Source organism: Prionailurus bengalensis, chromosome B1, assembly GCF_016509475.1.
Source record: "Prionailurus bengalensis isolate Pbe53 chromosome B1, Fcat_Pben_1.1_paternal_pri, whole genome shotgun sequence".
In the NCBI taxonomy this organism is placed as follows: Eukaryota; Metazoa; Chordata; class Mammalia; order Carnivora; family Felidae; genus Prionailurus; species Prionailurus bengalensis.
Genome location: NC_057344.1, coordinates 72,236,170 through 72,255,218, shown reverse-complemented (window position 1 = coordinate 72,255,218; position 19,049 = coordinate 72,236,170). Strand labels below are relative to the sequence as shown.

Sequence of the window (19,049 nt, the reverse complement as noted above, 5' to 3'; positions counted from 1 at the left end):
GAAACAAAGAAATATTTAACATGAAATACCTCTAATAGCATTTTAAAATGCTTTCTTTTAAAAATAGTTTATTTTTTTCCAAATGATAGAAAAACTTAAAAAGAGAGTAATTTAAATTTCAATAAAAAGTCCATGCTTTGTGAAATTTAATAATTGGATTATAAAACAGAGACATAATTTCAGTTCCATCAAAGTTGGGGACAAATAGTAGAAGCTATTAGAAGTTGTACAGGGGTGCCTGGGGGGCTCAGTTGGTTGAGTGTCTGACTTTGGCTCACTTGGATTCAAGCCCCGTGTTGGGCTCTGTGGTGACAGCTCAGAGCCTGGAGCCTGCTTCATATTCTGTGTCTCCCTCTCTCTCTGCCCTTCCCCTGCTCGTGCTCGGTCTCTCTCTCTCTTTCAAAAATAAATAAACATTAAAAAAATTAAAAAGAAGTTGTACAAATATAGGGGTGCCTGGGTTGCTCAGTCGGTTAAGCCTCCAACTTCAGCTCAGGTCATGATCTCACGGTTTCTGAGTTCGAACCCTGCATTGGGGTTCTGTGCTGACAGCTCTTGGAGCCTGGAGCCTGCTTCGGATTCTGTGTCTCCCTCTCTCTCTGCCCCTTCCCCACTCGTGCACCATATCTCTCTCTCTCTCTCTCTCTCTCTCTCTCTCTCTCAAAAATAAATAAACATTAAAAAATTTTTAAAAAGTTATACAAATATAAAACCTATTTAGTTCCTTGGGAGAACTTTATTGGTAATACATTGAATTTTAGGGTGACATTTGTCAAAAAATAAAATAATATCTGATGTAGCTTCCTTGATATATTTATGAAACACTTATACATTTAAGACACAGAGTACAGGGGCGCCTGGGTGGCGCAGTCGGTTGGGCGTCCGACTTCAGCCAGGTCACGATCTCGAGGTCCATGAGTTCGAGCCCCGCGTCGGGCTCTGGGCTGATGGCTCAGGGCCTGGAGCCTGTTTCCGATTCTGTGTCTCCCTCTCTCTCTGCCCCTCCCCCGTTCATGCTCTGTCTCTCTCTGTCCCAAAAATAAATTAAAAAGTTGAAAAAAAAAATTAAAAAAAAAAAAGGACAGAGTACAAACCCACATGCACAAAAAACCCTAACCTCAAATACTTATCTTTCGTTTCCAGTTCTAATCAGTAATTTAGAATGTTGCTGTGTAATGACCGTTATACATTCCTTTATTCTAAATGTCATGAGGAGTTTATTATTGGGGACAGTTTTCTGCTTTCCTGTTAGCTGTTACTGAAGTGCAGAAAACAGAAATATTGTCCAAGTTTCAGGTCAGTGGATTAATGAGATAGGTTTATGTGGTGGTGAGGGATCATTAAAGACAAGCATGGCAGGTGGGGAATATAAATGGATACTGCCCAGTATAGGCAGGTAGTAGACCTCGGAACTCTTATTTGCAAGAGAGCTGGGAACTGATAGCAGGGAAACAGGACTTGAATTCTATAAGGGGAAAGAACAAAGAGAAGAAAGAGAATGTGGGAGAGATGACAGAAAATAGGATAGTTGATGCAGCATTTTGAGGTAACTGTTATCTGGTCAAGAAGGAGTAAGGAAAACTGCCATGACCTGCCTGAGCCTGTTACTGCTTTTCATGTGCCTTAATTCCATCAAGCTTTCATTTAAATGGTTTTATTTTTTCCACCTGTTTCCCTTAAAAATTCTGATCTTTTCTTAAAGATGATTTAATGAACGTTCTAACTCCATAACATTCTAATTGTGTTTATCTGTAAGTTTCTTTAAAAAACATAAAACTTGGGGGCGCCTGGGTGGCTCAGTCAGTTGAGCGTCCGACTTCAGCTCAGGTCATGATCTCGCAGTCTGTGAGTTTGAGCCCTGCGTCGGGCTCTATGCTGACAGCTCGGAGCCTGGAGCCTGCTTCAGATTCTGTGTCTCCCTCTCTCTGTGCCCCTCCCCTGCTCATTCTCTGTCCCTCTCTGTCTCAAAAATAAATAAAAACATTAAAAAAATTTTGAAAAAAACGTAAAACTTGTATCCAGAAGACACGCCATACAGCCCCAAACACAGAGCTTTCCAGATATCTCATCTTGAGCAAGGCACTTAATAAATTCTAATGATATACTTTAAAGCCACTTCTAAATGCTGAATATTTTATATAAATTTAAATATAAAGTTATGATTATAATTACCATATTTAAGGGGTGCCTGGGTGGCTCAGTCGGTTGCGCGTCTGACTTCGGCTCAGGTCATGATCTCACGGTTCATGGGTTCAAGCCCTGCGTCGGGCTCTGTGCTGACAGCTCAGAGCCTGGAGCCTGCTTCGGATTCTGTGTCTCCCTCTCTCTCTGCCCCTTCCCCACTCCTGCTCTGTCTCTCTCTGTCTCTCAAAGGTGAGTAAACGTTAAGAAAAAAATTAATTACCATATTTAACAGGAAATGTTGGGATAATGTGGACAGAAAAAAAGAAAGCCCTTAATCACTTACAATTTTATGTTTTTATTTATCAAACCTTTATAGTTTCGGGCATTTTTATAATTATTTTTTAAATATTTCAAGCATACAGAAAAAAATCAAAGAAAATATGATACCCATGTGGCCAAAGCTAGTATTTAATAAATGTCAGCATTTTGCCATATTTCTTTTGAGATCCCTGTTTTATTAAAAAATTAAAATATTCTAGGCCCCAGCCCCTGCTGTCTGACGTGCTGGACTCTGTGCCCCTTAGGGTTTGCGGGAGTTGCTGAGAACATGTATTTCCTACAGACGGACAGGCTCCCAGAGAGAGAGGCAGGAAGGCACTGAGAAGAGCATGTTCAGCAGCTTCTCCCAAACTCACCAATAAGACACGTTGCTTCTAATTACCAGGAAAGAAAGTGGACAGAGAGAGGCCAGGAGGCTAAACTCTCATTTAGGTACCTGCAGGTAGAAAAGCAAAACCAGAGAAAAATTGATTCCCATTCAACCTGCCCCTAGCCTTTCACGACTTGCCTTAAATCTGTTGAATACTATGTTTTTGAGATTGTTTTTTTGATGAAATGTAAATCTAGTTCATTTATTTAAACTATTCCTAATGCAGTGGTGTGCTAGTAAACCAGCACTGGGGCGGTGGGGTGGGAGGGTGGGGTGGGGCAGGGTAAAGCGGAGAATCTCTACCTTTTTAGCATTTACCAATTTCTGTGGTGTACCTACTGCTACCATAGCAAGTTTCAGGCTACAGATGGTTTCATTGGCTCATAAAATTCCTGAATGTTTACCAGTTGGTCCTCATAAGCCAGCATGAGCTAGATCTAGCATGGCACTATCTGTGCATGTGATATAATATGTATTCTAGAGTATGAATAAGCCATGTACAGCTATAACATACCTATAAATGGTATTCCCAGATCATAGGCCATATCCAGTTCAGCTTTGCTGATCATCCATTAGCTGTCCAAATTGGTCTTGTTGATTTATATTCCACCAGTGGTATATGAAGGTTTCTATTCCCGAAATGTTACCAGTATGAATGTTGAGTGATAGCTAATTGATGCTTAACCAATCCTGTTTAATCTGTTTATTTGATCTTCACAACTGTCCTAAGAGACCTGTACTACTATTCCTTTTCACAGGCTAGAAAATGGACACCTTTGCTGCTATTCAAACTTAGGTCTACCAGACTTTGAAGCCTATATGTTTAATACTGTGGAATTCTGTAACTTTTCATTATATATTACCAAATATTATGCTTTATAAATAGTACACACTTAAATATTTCTGGATCATGACTAAAGCATAATTTCATTAATTATTTTTCAGATTGCATATTTATTGATGACTTTCCAAAAATGAGCTAACTGAATACTCACATGTTCTTTTCTGCTGGAAGGCTATCATTTGTGAGACCTAGGTTTCTATTCAGTTTTTTTCTTCATTGCATAGAATGGTGTCACAGTACCAAATCTAATGCAGCACCATCATCCAGTTGCATTAGGACATGACATCACAAACTAATGAGTAGGAGGCCATGGTCTGGTTTAGGGCCCAGAACTGACAACATTTTTTCATCCATTGCCTGAATAATAGATTAGAAAGACGCTTATTAAGTTTGCATTTGACAGAAAGCTAGGGAAGCAAGTAGAAAGAGGAGCCAGTAACTTCATCAGTAGGATTGGAATTTAAAATGAATTGAACTCATATGTGGAAGAAACAAAACAAATGAGCACAGGGAAAACAGAGAGAGGGGCTGGGAACCAAGAAACAGACACTTGGGGCACCTGAGTAGCTCAGTCAGTTAAGCATTCAACTCTTGATTTGGGCTCAGGACCTGATTTCATAGTTCACGAGATCCAAGTCTCTCATCGTGCTCCATGCTGTCAGCAGATTCGTGGTCTCTCTGCGTCTCTGTCTCTCTCTTTCTAAATAAATAAATAAACTTAAAAAAAAAAAAAAGATACAGATGCTTCACCATAGAGAACAAACTGATGGCTACCAGAGGGGAGGTGGGCAGGGGGATGGGTGAAATAGATGATGGGGATTAGGGAGGGCACTTGTGATGAGCACCGGGTGCTGTATGGAAGTGTTGAGTCACTATGATGTATACCTGAAACTAATATAACATTGTTTGTAATATAAACTGTATGTTAACTAACTGGAATAGAAATGAAAACGTTAAAACAAATTAAAAATAAATAAATAAAATAAAATGACTTTACTGTACTGGACAAATAGTAGTAAATAATAAAATTTGGTAAACAGATAGATAGAAGAAAATATTTCAAATACCAGATAGTTAAGAAGAGTGTCAATTTGTACAATTAAATCTCCTTTTAGTCCTACTAACCTAGAATTCATATAAATTCTATTGAGATTCAAATGTTATTCTCACATTATTGGCATGTACCTTATATAGAATTTTTCTTCTATAATTTATTGCCCTTGATTGCTTCTCAATAGTATTTACAAACGGAATGAATTGCTAAAGGGACAATGTTATTTCTCTTTCAACTTAGGAAGCCTTATTCTATAACATTATGTTTCTGCATGGGCTTGGGGTTTTCCTGCTATTATTAGACTTTTGGGTTATTTTGCATTTTCTCCCAGTACGGTGAATTCATGGTTAAATGAGTTATTGATTATATCTTTACAAAAATATTTTATAATTACTTTTCCTAATAAGAGTGAATATATTATTTGGTAGAATTGTTTCAGTTCTTGTGAACTGATTCTTCATTGTTCTTCTGTGAAGATGTTTGTTAACATCATTAAGATCTGTCAATCATACTGAAAATGGCTGCTTTATTAATACAGACAGTCCTCGGCTTTCAATGATACAACTTAACGAATTTTCAACTTTACCATGGTACAAACCCTACATGCATTTAGCACAAACCATAGTTTGAATTTTGAATTTTGATCTTTTCTCTGGTTTACCAGTATGCCACATGACCCACGTTCGCAAACAGGGGTTTAAACAACCCATACACTTACAACCATTCTGCACTCGCGCAATCATTGTTTGTCAGTTTCAATAAAATATTTGATAAATTACATGAGATAATAAACGTTTATTCTAAAACAGGCTGTGTGTTAGAGGATTTTGCCAAACTGCAGGCTAATGTAAGTGTTCTGAGGACATTACAGCAGGCGAGGCTAAGCTATGATGTTCGGTATATTATGTGTACCAAATGCATTTTCAACTTACGATATTTTCAGTTCATGATATTTTCAATTTATTAAGATGTAATCCATCATAAGTCAAGGAAGATCTGTATTTTCAGGAATATTCATTTTTAGGTTGTCTTTTCTTGTGTAGACAGTTATATCGGTAGTAGATTTTAATATTGATATTTTTATCTTAATTTTTTCAGATTACTCAAAGACTGTCCTGGTTTTGTGTTTACCCCTCGATCAAGGGAGGAACTCCCACCAAACTTCCCCAGTGAAATTCCTGGAATCTGTCATTTTCTGGAAGCTTATCAACAAGGAGCAAATTCAAAACCATGGTTCCAAACGAAAGATGTTGAAGATGGCAATGCCAATTTTTTAGGCAAAGCCTCAGGAATAGATTAGCAAAATGTAAACCTGGTTATTAGGCTTGGGTTTTGACTCCTATGAGCATGTGTGGAATCTCTGAAAGCACTTTAAGATTGCAGATGACTAAGAACAATATTCAAATTTCAGGAGCTAAGTCACCATCTACTTTTTCTTCCATTTAACATGACAAAAATGTATTCACTTCAATACTTCAAGTCTTCAGAGAAAAAAAAAAAAAGGAAAGAAGCCTCAAAAATGACATTTGGGGGATATTTCTGTTACTATAACAAACACTTATTACCTGTACTCAAAACTCAGCACCTTGTACATATATCCGGTAATTGTAGTGACCTGACTTGCACAAACTGATGGGGTTACCTGCAGTCTGTGCCCTAGTGGAATGGTTGTTAAAGTGTATTTGTGATAGTGTTGCCTTAAAAAAGCTTTCTGAATAGAAATGATAGTCTTTGATACCATAAGCTCTTTGAACCTTTCAAGTCTGCCTTTTCTTACATTTCTTCATTTAACTGTTGGCATAGATAACAAAATAGGTTGAGTATTTTTTCTGTTGCACTGTTTCTTCTCCATTTTTTAAGAAAATAAGCAATTATGGGTTAGATGCAATATGAATATAAAATAGTTCATCTATAAATATCAAAGACTGTTTTATAAAAATATCTGCCATAACATAATGTGTCATATCAATAAATATTGACTTTTGTTTGACATTATTCTGCACTTTGGTAAAGGCTATTTTCATTCATATTAGCAATTTAATTCCTATTAATTCATTTTATGTCATAATATCCAGGATACAAGAGGCTTATAGCCCATATACAAATGCAGTAATATCATTCTGATTTAATTAGAAGTAACATGGGAGTAATGTAAGGATCAGGGAATATACCATGAAGTACAGATGCAAAACATTTAAACACACACACACACACACACACACACACACACGTAGAGTGATTTGGATCTATTTCAGCAGCCATTCTGCATTGCCATGTTGAGTTCTATGAAGTTCCAGTGAGAAATTTAAGTTCAGAAGTGGGAAATGAGACTTGTTCTTTTTGCTAATAGCTTTTTTTTTAAGTATTTGTGTTGGACACTTTGGTGTGTATGTATATCCTAAGAATCATCAAGTTTTTTTGTCTAATCAAGTACACATCTGTGAATTTTTCTATTCTATTTGAGATATCGCAACGTTATTTTTTAAAGAGAATGTTAGTATTGATGAAAATGATGCTGCGACTTCATTATGGAAATTCCTAAACATTTTTCTGGAGCCGGAACTTTTATTTTTAATGACATTAGCCTAAGCTCTCTGAAGAAGAGAGTAATCTACGGAGTTTGGTTTTGGATAAGGATTTGATTTTTAAAAGAGCTCAGTTTCAAAGCAGGAGAAAGATGAACATTGCAATCTTTAAATCAGTATTAGCAGAGTCATTGATACACTAGCCTGGTGACCTCAGGAATAAAAAGTCACCATTCATTGACCTCTAGCATCCCCAGTTTTCTACTACAGATGTGGCAATGATTATCATTTATTAAATGATATCCCAACATCTTGAAGCACTGATTATATCTCACTAAATACCAATCCTGGGGCGCCTGGGTGGCGCAGTCGGTTGAGCGTCCGACTTCAGCCAGGTCACGATCTCACGGTCCGTGAGTTCGAGCCCCGCGTCAGGCTCTGGGCTGATGGCTCGGAGACTGGAGCCTGTTTCCAATTCTGTGTCTCCCTCTCTCTCTGTCCCTCCCCTGTTCATGCTTTGTCTCTCTCTGTCCCAAAAATAAAATAAACGTTGAAAAAAAAAATTAAAAAAAAAATACCAATCCTATTATTGGAAAGTATCACAGGTCTTGGGAAAACAGAATTTTGGAATGAACCCTTATTATAGCGAAATAATAAGAATTAAGGGATTAAAGGAAATTAAAAAGCATAGAATAAAATGTTTTCTTTATCAAATTTTTAAACACACCCCAATCTTTTAATAATTCATGTTCTAAGTTTGTAAGTTAATTAAAATTCAAAAGTATTTTCTTGGTATACACACACACAGAACCAATGGAAGACAATGTAAACAATGTGAGTAACAGCTATATGGGAATTCCTTGGACTATTCCTGTAACTACTCCATAAGTTTGACATTTTACCCAAATAAAAAGTTATCAGAAATGTATTTTCATGGAGAAATGAAATCATCTGTGATAGATACCCAGCCCAGCCTACAAAAGCACATTAATTACAAAAGATTACCTTGTGGATTATAAGTAAGATGAACATACATTTCCATGATAGAGTGTGTTCAAAAATCACAGAGTGGATGGCAAGCACATTAAGGAGTCCCTTTTGTCTCTCTTTCTTATCCATTTTGGAGGGTAGTGGTTATGGAGACATTTTCAGATCCAGACCACTGATGGAAACCAGAGACCCAAGAGAGTAAGTTTTCAAGGAAAGTAAGGGATCAAACTAGCACCTCTGAGGTTAAGAGTGGAACTAAGGATAAAGGAAAAAATGGACAGAGAGGGCCTATGACGGGGTTGGGGGCTAACGCTTCTGAATATTGTTGCCAGTTCAACTATTCTAAAAAGTAATGTGGGTCCCAAGAGGGCTTCCCAGTCAGCCTACTTCTCCTAACTCCAGGAATGCCAGGAACTGTTCCTTCAGTTCTGGTTTTACTGTCTCCATATGTGGCTTCTTATTCCTTCTGTATCTCAAAAGATACTTTTCCTGGGTGCATACACGTAGTTATGAACTGGTGCATCAGGCATTTGAATTTCATATTACTCTAAAGGCCATTAGTCCTTCAGAACCTTTGGTGGAAAGGAAGGAAAAGTTACTTCAACATTTTTTAACCTTTTCTCCAAATTACTTATCCCTCATATTGCCTGTCATGCCAAGGCCGACCTTTCCAGTCTTGTCCTATGGTTAAGTTAAAAGCAGTCCTAGGATGGAAAAGGATGTTCTCTGGTGGACCCAGCAAGCTGAAGAGGTGAACGAAGGGGAGTGTTTACTCCACATAGTGTCTGGGGTATAGACATGGCTCCCTGAGACTCCCCAGCTGGGAAAGTGCCAAACTGGAGTTTTACATGCAAAGCCCCAATGAAGTCTAGGGCTATACAATGCTTTAAAGCAATTTTCAAATCCCTGTTAAAGCAAGAGTTAGTAGTCCCAAAAAGAATAAGTTAATGAGGGGCGCCTGGGTGGCGCAGTCGGTTAAGCATCCGACTTCAGCCAGGTCACGATCTCGTGATCCGTCAGTTCGAGCCCCGCGTCGGGCTCTGGGCTGATGGCTCAGAGCCTGGAGCCTGTTTCCGATTCTGTGTCTCCCTCTCTCTCTGCCCCTCGCCCGTTCATGCTCTGTCTCTCTCCCAAAAATAAATAAACGTTGAAAAAAGAAATTTAAAAAAAAAAAAAGAATAAGTTAATGAATTATTGTAGTAGTTTTAAGCATGTGGGTTTTACCTGGATAAATCACTATTAAAAAGTGAAAAGAAGAGGTGCCTGGGTGCTCAGTCAGCTAAACATATGACTCTTGATTTCAGCTCAGGTCATCATCTCAAGGTTGTGAGATCCAGCCCCACACTGGGCTCCATGCTGGGCAAGGAGCCTGTTTAAGGCGATCTCTCTCTCCCTCTCCATCTTCCCCTCTCTTGCTCATGCGTTCTTTTTCTCTCTCTCAAAAAAAAAAAAAAAGTGAAAAGGAATCTCTCATACACATTCATTGGGGTGGCTTGAGAGGTCATTATCTTTCACTGAACAATACAACATAAAATGTGTTTTGCCTGATTGTGCACTTTGGTGGTATTTCACTCCTTAGATGGCTGTACATGGAAAGTTACACAAAGGCAGATTTGAAAGGTGGAAGGATTGGGGGATACGGCCCGGCCCTGTGGGTGGGAGGGCAGTACTGGAAGGAGCTAGGCAAAAGGTGTTGCAATTCCTTTGTTGAAGGACTTATCATCTTCTGCAGTGCAAGAACTGAGTGCTACAGAGACCCTAGATAAGTTCAATCCTCTTGTCTAAATACAAGCTAAAAGCAGGGACAGCTTGCTTTATTGAGCAGAGAACACCAAAATGTAATTTTTAATCAAAGTTTACAGTGTTAAAAATGTACATTTGCGGTTAGGATTCTTCCGAAAGCCTGGGAAATCTTTGCATCCTCTAGTGAGAAGGTGAAGCATCACTCCTGTCCCGAAAAGCATAAGCTTATGGAAGTAATTAGTCCTTGGGAGTCTTTGTTGCACTCAGCCTTCTGCTCTTAGCCACCACTGCTTCCAGGTTTTACGTAAAGTGCAAACTTTCTTTTAAGTGCTTCTTTTATTGTGTTGTTGATATGCACTCATTTGGTATTGTTACTTTAAAGCACCTCAAACATTTTACATTTTGTTGCCATCTATACATTTCCTGTGAAGCAGCTTTGCTCTGAACCTGTCACACCTACATCTGTTTTGACTAACTCACACAATCTACACAGTTTTTCATTCAAAGCTCTTCCCCTACCTACCCCCATTTCTTCTATTCAATGCCTGAAAAAACAAAACAAAACAAAAACAAAAAGCAAACAAAAAAGCATAGGTTTTATAAATGCATAGATTCTGATTTAAAAAGAAAAAAAACAAACTAAGCAAAAGGAGAAAAAAGGTGATATTCTAAAAGCCAGGCTTCTTTTATCATCAGTACAGATTCTTTTTCATCATAGTGAATTTACATTTCAGGAAAGTGTTAATAATTTAGATTTAAATACCCGGGTAGAAATCAGGACAAAATTTAAATGGCAGATCTAGGACTTTTCAGATATTCTGGTAGAAGATTTTGGATAAAGTTGTGCTGCTTTTCCTTTTTTTTTAGTATTTAATGTCAACATATTACATTGCAAATAAACCTTACAGATTGTGAAGAAATTTGCTTGGCAGAAAAATGACTTTGCATAATGTCTAAACCTTAAAGTAGCTGCTAAGATATTTGTTACATCTGAAATGTTGCCAAATCCATTTGTATTGAAGAAAGAACTCTGAGGTAGTCTCAGAGAAAATTAAAGCACAGCGAAACAAACATACAGTTACAGGAGTTGGACAAGCCCACATAATACATTGCAGAATGGAAGGGGCAAAACTGAACTGGTAGAGAAAGTTATAGTGATAATGGTCACGGAATTCTGTGCCTTCAGAGAGAGTGATGACCAGTGAAACAGGGATATGCAGCATCTAGGCACAGTTCAGTTACAATAAGCCAACTTCTCCCCCAAACAACTTGTGTCTTGGAAATTTGAAGTGAATAAAAATATATTAGTATTTGAGAATATACTGTTCCTTCACCTCCTCCCACATGTTAATTAAAGATGCCTTGCAAAATCTTATGACAACTTAACATTCACTAATCTAGAGCAGTGTTCTTCAATCTTTGGAGTCCTGTACAATATTAGTAAGATATTTTGGTACATGGACAGTATATTATCAATACATAAGCATAAATGTAAATATTACAAAGATTAATGATTTATAAACATAATACGCTACCCTCAATCTGATATACTATGGTATAGTGGTAAAGCTTATTTTATTTTTTGAATGAGCATGAATATAAATAAAAATTCTAATATTTTCTTCACTTAACCCGAGTGAATCAATCATCTTTATATTTTACTTTGGAAACTGCTGCAATAGGCTAGTGGGTCTTCATTTTCACTGAGTCCTGTATCACTATGAGAACTAGGTAAAAGATGATAGATACAGACCATCATCCTTCCAAAAATGTGCATATGACCTTATACCCTAAGACTTACCTGTATTTCCAGAGGGCTCCCTGGATTCTATTCCTAGGCCACTCTTGTTAGGTAGCATAACCCTCAAACTGAGAACTTACTAGAAGAGAGGGAAAAATAGTAAATAATGTTTGAAATGAGAAGTGTACAACCAGGAGAAGTCAGTGACTTTTGGTTTAGATGAAACCACTTTTGATTTTTGAGGAATAAAGGGAATTAGTTTATTTGGTAGTATTCTGTAGAATAATTCATGGGGCTTCACATATAGGCAACTAAAGTTTCTTTTCAGCCAATATTTAACATATCTCTCGACCTATTTTTCTCTAGTTTTTGGTAAATGTGTATGCTAGAAGTATCCCAATTTTTTTTTTTTCTAATTTAAGTACTTCTTTTCACTTTTCCTCTATGTGAAATAGAATCACTGTTGGACCTTGCATTGAAAACCTTGATACTAACAACACTCCTTTTATTATTACTTTCACAGGTGATATTTTAAATAACACATTTATTTTGAGTTCTGCCTCTGGCAGAGTTGCAAAGTCTATCAAAAAGTTATCCTGTGTCTCAGAAGCTTGTTTGTGCTGCCACATAAATATTATAACAAGTGTTAAATAAAAACCTTTTTAAAATTTAAAAACTAGTGCTGTCTAAAAAGAAAAATGAACTGTTGCATCAAGTGAAAGCAATGCTGTTTCAAGTAGCACAAACACATTTGTTCTCATGTAGGTCTTGCTGCTACAGATAGAGGGAACCTCCAACACAAGAGTGTGGAAAAACAGGACGGACAGCTATCATCCCTTTTCAAAAAGTTGCAGTTAATGATGGTACTAATGTAACCAAGATACATTTCATTAGGTATGTAATGCTTTTATTTTCAACAGAACTCACATCCAAGTTTTTCAAGTCACCCATAATATCAAATTATTTTTTAAACTAAACTTAAGAATAAAACTGTGCTCAGGGCGCCTGGGTGGCGCAGTCGGTTGAGCGTCCGACTTCAGCCAGGTCACGATCTCGAGGTCCGGGAGTTCGAGCCCCGCATCAGGCTCTGGGCTGATGGCTCGGAGCCTGGAGCCTGTTTCCGATTCTGTGTCTCCCTCTCTCTCTGCCCCTCCCCCGTTCAAGCTCTGTCTCTCTCTGTCCCAAAAATAAATAAACGTTGGAAAAAAAAAAAAATTAAAAAAAAAAAAAAAAAAAGAATAAAACTGTGCTCTGACTACCCAAGTGTAATGGTTAGTAGCATAAGCTCTGGGGACAATTTGTTTTAGCTACAATCTGCTAAAAAAAAACAAAACAAACAAACAAACAAACAAAAAAACCAAAAAACAAACAAAAAAAAACACCAAAAAAATGCTTTCCATCGCTGCCTTTATATTTTGTAGAGAAACAGGAGTACAATCTGCTAAAAAAAAACAAAACAAACAAACAAACAAACAAAAAAACCAAAAAACAAACAAAAAAAAAACACCAAAAAAATGCTTTCCATCGCTGCCTTTATATTTTGTAGAGAAACAGGAGTACAGACTGCCTTTGTTCTACACTATCTTTTCAGGATGCTTGTATAAGAAATCATCTTAGAAAATAGAGATGATGTTTTCCCTTGAGCAAAAAGACAGGCATATTTAGTGGCCATTATAAAAATTTCTGTTCCTAAGCTCAGGGCTTCTTTTTTATAATGCAACTCGCTGTGTGTACAGGGGTTCTCTCCCCTTTGCCCTGTGGAAATTGGGACCCAGGGAACCAGTGCAAGATAAAGCTGATGTTCTCTGTCTGCTATCATAGTTGTGAGAAATGAAGTCTTTAATCTCTGACCCAGGAATCTTGTGTCTTCTGGCTGCATCCACATAACTCTGGCATTTTAACTTGTTAATTTGCAAATGGTGTAAAATCTCACTCCTCATAGTTATCAACAGTTTTGGCAGAGGATGGAATGTTGACAGAGACATGGCTTCCTGGAAGAGAGGGTATGAGGGTCTTGTGGGCTAATTAAACAAGGTTTGAGGGACGAGTCTGTAAGAATCAGGGGCAAGGATGGTGACCAAATTGTATGTTCGGCAGGGTGATAAATGGTCCTCCATTTTGTTGTCTGCTAGTGAGGAAGAATTAGAGAGGAATTTGCATGTCAAGTATCAGAAAGAATGTTCAAAGCCAGTTGCCTGAGCAGCAGCTTGATTGTTGCTTATACTCCCCTAGGGGAGAAGACTTCCTCTCCAGTCAGGCTGCCAGCCCCAAGTCTACCTCAATATCATAAATGGTAGAAAGAAAAATCCCAGGTTAAAAGAAGTTTCCTACCCTTTTCAGACAATAGTTACTGAGATATACATTTACACTCAAAGGAAGGAAATCTGCATAAACCAGGTGAATTATTAAAATTTCAGATTGCTCACTTGGGAAAGGAGCTTGCTGGATGCACAATGCTCGTGAAGGAAGGATGGCAGTAGAGGGAAGTCTTAAGGCTTAACCCTTCCTGCAATCTTTCATGCTAACCTTAGATCTCTTCAGAGATGACAGTTAAAGTTCTTGATGTTCTTTTCAATAGTCCTGGCTGCCATAGGGGAGCTTGGTTCTTTTGGGGAGATTTCCCTGAAACAGACAAACTCCCATGGGAAACTATAGTAAGGCATTGTTATGGGTTGGATTGTATTACCACAAACTCATATGTTGAAGTTCTAGTCCCACTACATCAGAATGTGACCTTATTTGGGAATGAGGTTGGAACAGATATAACTAGTTAAGATGAGGTCATACTAGAGCAGTTAGGCCCCTAACCCAATTTGACTGATAACCTTATAAAAAGGGGAAATTTAGACACAGACAACACAGGGAAAATGCCATATGAAGATTAAGGCAGAGATCAAGGTGATGACTCTACAAGTCCAAGGAAATGAATTATTGCCAAGAAAAACTAGAAGCTAAGTGAGAGGCATAGGACAGATTCTTTCCCACAGCCTCACAAGGAACCAACTCTTCTGACACCTTGATCTTGGACTTACTGTCTTCTGTACTGGGAGACAATAAATTTGTAATGTTTAAGCCACCCAGATACTTGTTTCAGCAATCCTAGTAGCTAATACAGACATTGGCCTATATTTGGACTTTTAATGCTCTGAATTGGATTTACAATGCTGCTTAAAGTGGAGCAGCTCAAACTGGAGAACGAGAGACTGAAATAGATCAAGTATTGAAGGCAGACCTGCAGCCTTGGAAACCTCCCCTAGACCTTACATTTAAATTGGGCAAGAATTTAAAGATATTTTCTTAGTAATGAGGCAATTTCCCCGGACTAATGTGATCTCCTTAAGAAGTTGCTGTTGTCAGGCACATGAAAAGATGTTCAGCGTTGCTCCTTATCAGGGAAATACAAATCAAAACCACACTCAGGTATCACCTCACGCCAGTCAGAGTGGCCAAAATGAACAAATCAGGAGACTATAGATGCTGGAGAGGATGTGGAGAAACGGGAACCCTCTTGCACTGTTGGTGGGAATGCAAACTGGTGCAGCCGCTCCGGAAAGCAGTGTGGAGGTTCCTCAGAAAATTAAAAATAGACCTACCCTATGACCCAGCAATAGCACTGCTAGGAATTTATCCAAGAGATACAGGAGTACTGATGCATAGGGGCACTTGTACCCCAATGTTCATAGCAGCACTCTCAACAATAGCCAAATTATGGAAAGAGCCTAAATGTCCATCAACTGATGAATGGATAAAGAAATTGTGGTTTATATACACAATGGAGTACTACGTGGCAATGAGAAAAAATGAAATATGGCCTTTTGTAGCAACGTGGATGGAACTGGAGAGTGTGATGCTAAGTGAAATAAGCCACAGAGAAAGACAGATACCATATGGTTTCACTCTTATGTGGATCCTGAGAAACTTAACAGGAACCCATGGGGGAGGGGAAGGAAAAAAAAAAAAAAAAGAGGTTAGAGTGGGAGGCAGCCAAAGCATAAGAGACTTAAAAACTGAGAACAAACTGAGGGTTGATGGGGGATGGGAGGGAGGAGAGGGTGGGTGATGGGTATTGAGGAGGGCACCTTTTGGGATGAGCACTGGGTGTTGTATGGAAACCAATTTGACAATAAATTTCATATATATATATATAAAAAAAAGAAGTTGCTGTTGTCTAAGTCAATCACTTGTCAGCTAAAGCGAGCAAACCCCAAGCCCCCAGTTGGAATACAATGTTGCTGTGGCTGCTGAATCAAAGGATGTCCACCTGCTAGAGTGTTGTGCAGAGTCAAAGACTTTGGAAGTTCATTTTTTCAATCCATGAGCTACCACCATGTGCTCCAAACTAATAGTAGATGTTCCTTTCTTAGTGGATTAGAGCCACTCTTGGCCTCTATACCCCTTGACCTATCCTTTCTTCTCTACTCTGACCTCAATTGCATTAAGGAGAAAGACTATTATGGGTGGGTCAAGGAAAATCAAAGGTAATAAGCTCTTGCCTAAATATCTGGAGCTGGGAGGCCTTTGGGGAGGAGTAAGGAAGGAAATCAAATTGTATACCTCTGTTGTATACACATCATCATCCTAGCTGTCCTTGGTGGGATGGAGCAGTGAATTAAAGTAATGGGATTTAGGCAGGAATCATAGTGGAGAAGGGAGGCAGACATACTTTGTGTTTGGGGTCTTTTAGATTAATTCAGTGCATTGTTGTCACATCAATATCTGAATGTATATTAATATTTGATGTGTTATATGCTTGTACTTCCTTTTTCCCTAAATGCCAGGAGGAATTCTGGAAGGAAGGAAGGAAGGAAGGAAGGAAGGAAGGAAGGAAGGAAGGAAGGAATAAAGGAAGGAAGGAAGGGCAGCATGCTATTAGACTCTTGTCAAAACTGAATGCCTTACTCATAAGGGTCTTGTGACTGTCCAGTCTGATATTCCCATTTCAGGGTGGGTTGACTCAGCCTCAATAATTAACAAGGTGGGAATGGTCCACAAGCTTCACTAGGTAAATAGAAACAGGATATTCAAGCAGGCAGCGAGCCTCACACGAGCAGCATCTCCGCTTTATAAGAAAAAGTGACAGCTGTCACTGTGGGGTAAACTTTATATCCTACTCTGCTACTTAAAGGAAAGCTACTGGCTCAGTGGAGGCATTGGGTGACAGAGGTTTCCCACCTCTCTGGGCCTGGTCCACTGATGGTTCAGCTAAGCTAAAACCCATTGGTGCCCTGTTATATTTTTACTTATTCTTGGGCTGTTGCTAATGTCCTGGCTCTTTGGACGGCTACATATTAGCAGACTAAAGACACCCCTCTCTGGGGCCATGAACACTCAAAACAAATGACAATTGCTGAATCATTCATGTAAATGCCTGCGATGAGAATCTGTTCTCTAACGATACGGGATGAAATGCAGGGACTGAATGAAACTGCACCATTCAGATTTCCACCATCACTACCCTGGATCCATCACTGTAACTAACATAGCAACACATTTGCCATCATAGGTCAGGCATAACAATGTGTTTCAGACCTTTGACCCTTTCTTGAAGCATTGTAGTCCTTGCACATAAGCTCTGTATTGTTTTAGGTTTCTTGGAACATTTACAGTCTAACAATGCTGTAGTTTTTAGTGCAAAAGCCACTCACCAATGTGCTGAAACTCAAATCTTCTTTTTTTTTTCAACGTTTATTTATTTTTGGGACAGAGAGAGACAGAGCATGAACGGGGGAGGGGCAGAGAGAGAGGGAGACACAGAATCAGAAGCAGGCTCCAGGCTCCGAGCCATCAGCCCAGAGCCCGACGCGGGGCTCGAACTCCCGGACCGCAAGATCGTGACCTGGCTGAAGTCGGACGCTTAACCGACTGCGCCACCCAGGCGCCCCGAAACTCAAATCTTCTTAAAAAATTTTTTTTAATGTTTATTTATTTTTGAGAGAGACAGAGACAGAATGCAAGTGGGCTGGGGCAGAGAGAGAAGGAGGCACAGAATCTGAAGCACGCTCCAGACTCCAAGCTGTCAGCACAGAGCCTGACGCGGGGCTTGAACTCATGAGCTGTGAGATCATAACCTGAGCTGAAGTCGGATGCTCAACCAACTGAGCCACCCAGGTGCCCCTGATACTCAAATTTTCACCTCCATACTTCCTACCATCCTCAAATACTTGTATCATTGACGACTAGAATGAGCTTCTCAAAAATTGACTACAATTTTTTTGACAGTATTCCCATCACCTTCCTTAATAAGAAAGTTTGATTACTGAATGCAGTTGTCTGAAGAAAGGAATCATCTCTTCTAGGCTGCTTCTTGGATAATGAACAGAATGAAAGGGATAAAGAGCTGTTAAGTAGACCGAATTTAAAAATTTGGGATTTTGCTCTGACTTTTCCTGGACATGATGCTTCTTTCTGTTCCTAACAGAAAATCCCAGGCCAGCATAGCTCTCCAGCCTCTAGGATGGCACCCCATATACAATGGGACCTAGAAAATTCAGACTTAATTTGAGTTTGGCTGCTTGGATTCCCTCGTTGTGTTAACATGGTCCTAAATCATAAGGATGACCTCTTGATTGACTGTAATTTTTATTGAGTCCCCAGATAGGCCAAAGTGGGGAACTCAATCCATTTTTCTAAATTTCATTAAAAAATGCCCTTGTCTTTCACCATCTAACCTTTCTAGATAAATGGTCTGGGTGCAATTAGAGGAAGATTTTAAAAAGATGAAGTCATAACTACTAAAATAAGACCCAGATTCATGGTGGTGAAGCAGGAGCAATAACCCTGGCACCCGGGGAGCAAACACTTTGAACCCCAGGAGATGTGGCAGAGGGAAGAATATTGACGATCTTTATCATTCAGAGCCACTCCTGGATCCTTTCTCATAAAAGAAAATGCTCTAATATGGCTCTAAACTGTTTTAAATGCCTTAACTTTTGCTGATTACTGGCCTGCCATTTCCTCTGAAACAACTCTGAACATGAATTAACTACCACTCCCTTAACTTTACTGAATCTGTCAGACAGGAGATGGCTGTAGCACATGTGTATCCTACACAAACTACCTGTGTTCTCCATCCCATTCCTGTGACTGTTACTCAGTCATTTCATGGACCCAATGAATACCATTGGCTGGTGGCATGGATCTACAGCACAGCTTGGGCCATCTGCCCCCAGTGACTCCACGAACAAAGACTAGACTCATGTATCGAAACAGAACTGGGCACCCCAATGTCTACTAGCTTGCTGGGAAGCAGCAGACGAGGCATTATCAACCTGTGCCCCCGAATAAAGCAGGATCCACTTGAGAGATCCCAGGAATGGTAA

General features: G+C 39.0%; 1 protein-coding gene across 2 annotated transcripts in view; it reads left to right on the top strand.

Annotated features, from left to right (window-relative positions):
• The window catches only part of GUCY1A1 (guanylate cyclase 1 soluble subunit alpha 1), a 61,923-nt gene extending 55,197 nt beyond the window's left edge, over positions 1-6,726 (top strand). For both annotated transcript variants that reach the window (XM_043566838.1, XM_043566844.1), the window contains exon 10: positions 5,830-6,726. In XM_043566838.1, coding sequence (XP_043422773.1) covers positions 5,830-6,031 — 202 coding nt within the window. In that variant the 3' untranslated portion in view covers positions 6,032-6,726. The remainder of the gene's footprint in view (positions 1-5,829) is intronic.
• Positions 6,727-19,049: the final 12,323 nt, after the last annotated feature.